The sequence below is a fragment of the Anastrepha obliqua genome, chromosome 1 (assembly GCF_027943255.1).
Source record: "Anastrepha obliqua isolate idAnaObli1 chromosome 1, idAnaObli1_1.0, whole genome shotgun sequence".
NCBI lineage: Eukaryota > Metazoa > Arthropoda > Insecta > Diptera > Tephritidae > Anastrepha > Anastrepha obliqua.
The window spans coordinates 15,035,011-15,040,220 of record NC_072892.1 but is presented as its reverse complement, the minus strand read 5'-3'; the positions used below and the strand labels follow the sequence as shown (position 1 = coordinate 15,040,220).

The window sequence follows — 5,210 nt, the reverse complement described above, 5'->3', positions numbered from 1 at the left end:
ACCATCCGATGTGATTCATACAAAAAATGTAAGTGAGTGCTTAGCGGATCAAATAGGAAGTGATGTGAAATAAAATACTGTTGGATTTCCAGATTTTGATGAAATGAAACTTCGTTTTCGCTTTCTTTACTATTTTATTTAATTAAAAGAACAAAAAATGGTTGTCAGATTTCACCCTAGCACGTTCTATTTCTCAGCTGCGCTGCTAACAACGGCCATAACCAAAACAGTGTTGTCAACACACACTATAGCCAAAACTGCGTTGCCAACACCTCCTTTTTTTAGTATATTTATCGGATAAGTTTTTCTCAAGTTGGTTTAAAACGGTCTACTCGTTTACGAATACGTTGCGGTCGTACATACGGTTGCACTGATGTGGTTTGGTTTCCAGTCCCCATGCTTTGCATATCATTATCGCGTGACTGCCCATTGTTAGTTGTTCCAATCTCAGATTGTGATGGTAATGGTACCTGTTCCAACTGTTCCAACGCCTCGTTTGGATTATTAGCTGGTGTAGGATTATAGTTTAAAACATGCTGTGGTGCGATTTCATATAATTGAAAGGCTTCCGCCAGTCTTTTGTCATTGCATACAGCTTCGTTTTCCATTACTGATGAGCTTCCTTCAAAACATTTTCGCATTTGATTCGCGTGACATCGAATAATCTTACCATTCTGCAATCGTATGTTGTACAAAACTTTCCCCATGCATCCAGCTACCGTTCCTTTCATCCATTTGAAACTGTCTTTGCTTTTGTGAACGCTTATAAAAACAACATCTTGGATCTCGTAATGCTTTTGCTTAGCACCGTGCTTTCTATTAAACTGATTTTTCATTTTAAGTTGTTTATCGCTATAAATTGCAGGTTCAGTAGAAAAAGTTGGCTTAAGCAAATCGAGTTTTAATCGTATCTGTCTTCCGAGTAACACTTCGGCCGGTGATTTGTTTTCTTCGTTCTGCTTATTTGGTGTGGATCTGTAAACTTGTAAAAATACTATAAGATTTTGTGCAGATACCCCCTCCCCGTTCAACTTTTTTAGTGCCCGTTTGAAAGTATCCACAAACCTCTCAGCTTGACCGTTGGACATGGGATGGTAAGGACTGCTGCGAATGTGTTGAATGCCGTGCTCTGCTACAAATTGCTGGAATTGGTGACTGGTAAATTGAGTGCCATTATCAGATACTATTGTTTTCGGCAATCCAAATCTAGCAAACATTTCATTCAAACTAAAAATCGTTAGCGCTGTTGTAATGGATTTTGTTCGAATTACTTCTGGCCATTTTGAATACGCGTCGATAACTACAAGATAATAATACGAATCAATTGGACCAGCATAATCAATATGAAGTCGCTCCCATGGTCCGGAAGGCTTTGGCCAGGGATGTAAAGTCGTCTTCGTTGGCATTTTGGCCGCTGCGGTGCAGTTCGGACAGGTTTTGACCATATTTTCAATGTCAGCGTCGATGTTCGACCAATACACGTAGTAGCGCGCAATGGCTTTAGTATACTGTATTCCTGGATGACCACGATGAATTTCTTTAAGTATACGCCTTTGGAAAATTGTTGGTATTATAGTTCGTCGACCGAACATTAAACAACCTTCGACTATATTTATGCTGTCTTTCCGGTTAAAGTACGGCTTGTAGTCAATATTGTCACATTTGATTGGCCACCCTTCAGTTATATATCTAACAATATTTGAAAGTATGTATAAGGTCCTTTGCTGTTTCGTATCTGACCATTTTACTTGTAATCGGCAACTTGTTAATCGATTCATCTAAAATTTGCTTTATTTCAGATTCAAATTCAATTGCTGCAATAACATAATCTTCTGACGGGTTGAATGTATTGCTTATCAAGCGTGACAAAACGTCAGCGTAACCAAAACTATTTGTTCGACCAAAAATCATTCTGTGAAATTTTGTAACTGCAAAAATAATCGCCAGTGCTTCTTTCTCTATTTGGCTGTAATGTTTTTCTGCTGCCGTAAGCGATCTTGATGCATGACAAATCGCTTTCAATGAGCCGTCTTCAAATTCATGGAAAATACAAGCTCCGAGACCATAGTTAGATGCATCGGCTGCCACTATTATACCTTTTGTTGGGTCATAGTGTGTTAGTAGAAGCTTTGATGATAAAATATCTTTTAGGCTATCAAAACATGTTTGCTGAACGTTTGTCCAACGCCACGTTTTATTCTTTTGTAGCAGCTCGTCTAAGGGATCTCGAAAATCTCGCATGTGGTTAATAAATTTCCCATAAAAATTTATCGCACCCAAAAATGATCTTAGTTCTGATTGATTGGTCGGTTCTGGCACATATTTGATTGCATCAATGTGCTTTGGATCTGGACTAATGCCGTTTTTATTGAGAACGTACCCTAAGTAGGCCATTTCGTGATAAGAAAATTTACATTTGTCTACTTTTAATTTGAAACCGTATTGCTGTATACGAAGTAAGACCTCGCGCAAATTTGCGTCGTGGTCTGCTTGGTTCTTACCCGAAACAAAAATATCGTCAATGTATGCCGCCGTGTTGTTTAAACCTGCCAGCATTTGGTCCATTATCTGTTGGAAAATTGCTGGAAATGTCTTAACGCCGAATACCATGCGATTATATCTGAATAGACCCATATGGGTGTTTATTGTGAGAAGCTCTTTGGAAGAATCGTCAACTTCTACTTGGAGAAATGCGTCAGATAAATCGATATGACTGAAAACTGTGGCATTGTTAAGTTTAGCGAAAATGTCTTCAGGTAGAGGCAGAGGATATTGATAAGTTTCCAAAGCATCGTTTAGACCTGTCGAAAAGTCAGCGCATAGGCGTATGCTGCCATTTGGCTTTTTTATTACCACAATTGGCGCAGCCCAATTTGAGTAATTAACTGGAGAAATTACGTTTAGATCTTGCAGTCTTTGTAATTCTGCTGCAACCAGGTGTTGAATTGCGTAAGCTACGACTCGCTTCGGACGGAAAACAGGTTGACAGTTAGCCTTTACAACTAAATGCGCTTTAGTTTTATTACAGAGGCCTAGTTGTTTGTCGAAAAGTGCTGGATAAAAATCTTTAAGTAGTGATTTATCGAAAGTTTTTTGTATTGGAACGATACTTGCCTGTTTTTTTTAACGAAATATGATTACAAATAGTACTGAGAGGCATATCCTCGAGTTGAAATGCAGATATCCAATCCAAACCAAACACATTAAGATTGATTGTAGTGACAAAACACGTCAGGAGTTTTGTTATTCCGTTCAGCTCCACTTTGCTCACAAATTGTGTGTACAGGGGTAACTCACCAGTTGCACTTCTCGCAGAATGCGTAACTTCCTTGGTGTTTGCCAAACCTAATTTCTTGAAATTAGCTTTCGAAATTATTGTGATGTCGGACGCTGTATCAAACTGGAGTTTGACTTCCACGTTGTTGATTTTCACATTCACATATTTACGTTGCGACATTGTTGTGATACTGTTTGCTTGGTATATACTGTTCGTTCGAAAATGTTGTGTGTTTGTTCTCCCTTTGTTGTAACCTTTATTTTGACCCTTGTTGCAGGTGCTTTGTTTTGCTGTCGATCTTGATTTTATTTTGCAATATCCTTCTTTGTGTCCCATTTTGTGACATTTCTCACAGCTATGATTTTTGTAAGTGCAATCACGTACGTAGTGCATGGCTCCACAAAACCAACAAGGTGTTTTCGGCTTCTTTAATTTTTGCTCATTTGCAATCAATTTGTTTACCTGCGATTCGTAATTTTTCTTTTCTACTATGGCTGTGTCCAATTTTAAATTTATTATTCGTTGACATTCTCTTGATAGTGCGTCAAGATTAATTTTGTCGGCTTCTGTGTCCAATTTAGTTAACATTCGGGTTCTTATATCGAAGTCTGATTCGTCTTTAAGTCCCATTACGAATATTAAGCATTTGAATTGATCCAACGTTATGTTACTTAGTTTGAAACTTTCACACTGTTTATTTACCTCCGCTGCGTATGTGCTAAAATCCATGTGTGATGATTTTTTCATTTGAAGGCAGTTGTATCTCATACTGAACTGAGATTTTTGATTTCCAAATAATTGCTTTAATTTGTCTACAGTACAGGCGAAGTCAAATTCTCTTGAGTGTTTAGGTAAGATATAGTCAACGTATTTGCTGTGGACACTAGTGCTTAGTTTTCTTAATAGGAGTCTGACCTTTGCTGCTTCATCGAGCTTATTGGCATCTACCAAGAACAAATCTTCGTAGCGAGCGTACCACGTTTCAAAAGTGAGGTTAAGTTCAGGGTCGTAAACGAATTCAGTGATGCTGGACGCTAGCGTATCCATTGTTCGCTCTGGTTGCAAATCTACCTTTGGACCATCGAATGTGTCACCAGATCTCGATGAAATGAGCTGTGCTATAAGAGCTTGCATAGCAGCGCTATCTTGTTCCCTTTGCTTTTGCATTTGGTTGAAAAATGCTTGCATTTGCTCTGGATTCATTTTAACCTTTTTTTTCGTTTCTAAAAAAAAAATTCACCTCCTCGTCGCCATTGTTGGATTTCCAGATTTTGATGAAATGAAACTTCGTTTTCGCTTTCTTTACTATTTTATTTAATTAAAAGATCAAAAAATGGTTGTCAGATTTCACCCTAGCACGTTCTATTTCTCAGCTGCGCTGCTAACAACGGCCATAACCAAAACAGTGTTGTCAACACACACTATAGCCAAAACTGCGTTGCCAACAAATACGAAATTATTTTAACTGTAATTTCTAAGTCTAAAGCAATGCTCAGATGTGTATCTTAATAAAGGCAAGACCAAGTTTTAAATTCAGTCATCGACTTTGGTGTTCCCACGCAGTCAATTAAATACAGGTTTCCCATATTCGACGAACCCATCTGGCAACCCTGTATCTTTTGACAGGGACGTCAGATCGCATATTGACGTACCACGTTGGAAGCGTCAGTCCATGGAACAGTACATGCCACGCGAGCGCTCCCAAATTGTTGAAATTTACATTCAACAAAAGAAGTCAGAAGAAGAAGAAGAAGAAGAAGAATGAGCGTTATCGCGATATGATAACCACTTTTTTGATGCCAATTATTCGTCAAAAGCGTATGAGGCAGTTCTGGTTTCAACAAGACGGCGCTCCACCACACACAGCTCGCACCACAATCGATTTTTTGAAGAAATTGTTTCCTCGTCGTTTGATGTCGAAAAATAGCGATTT

General features: G+C 38.5%; 1 protein-coding gene across 1 annotated transcript; it reads right to left on the bottom strand.

The window, feature by feature from the left end:
* Nucleotides 1–308: 308 nt before the first annotated feature.
* Nucleotides 309–4,480, bottom strand: LOC129239890 (uncharacterized protein K02A2.6-like). The gene is made up of 3 exons (XM_054875514.1): nt 4,193–4,480; nt 1,749–3,114; nt 309–1,675 (listed from the first exon to the last, which is right to left on the bottom strand). Exons 1-3 carry the CDS (start codon nt 4,478–4,480, stop codon nt 309–311), a joined length of 3,021 nt encoding a protein of 1,006 aa, XP_054731489.1.
* Between the last annotated feature and the right edge of the window lie 730 nt (nt 4,481–5,210).

Bases quoted from the DNA above. Each gene is read 5' to 3' on its own strand.
- LOC129239890 (XM_054875514.1), bottom strand. From the start codon at position 4,480: ATGAATCCAGAGCAAATGCAAGCATTTTTCAACCAAATGCAAAAGCAA. The intron at 3,115-4,192 runs GTCAGACTCCTA...TAAAAAAAACAG, and splicing joins AGCTCGATGAAGCAGCAAAG to GCAAGTATCGTTCCAATACA. The intron at 1,676-1,748 runs GTAAAATGGTCA...ATATAACTGAAG, and splicing joins TAACAAGTTGCCGATTACAA to GGTGGCCAATCAAATGTGAC.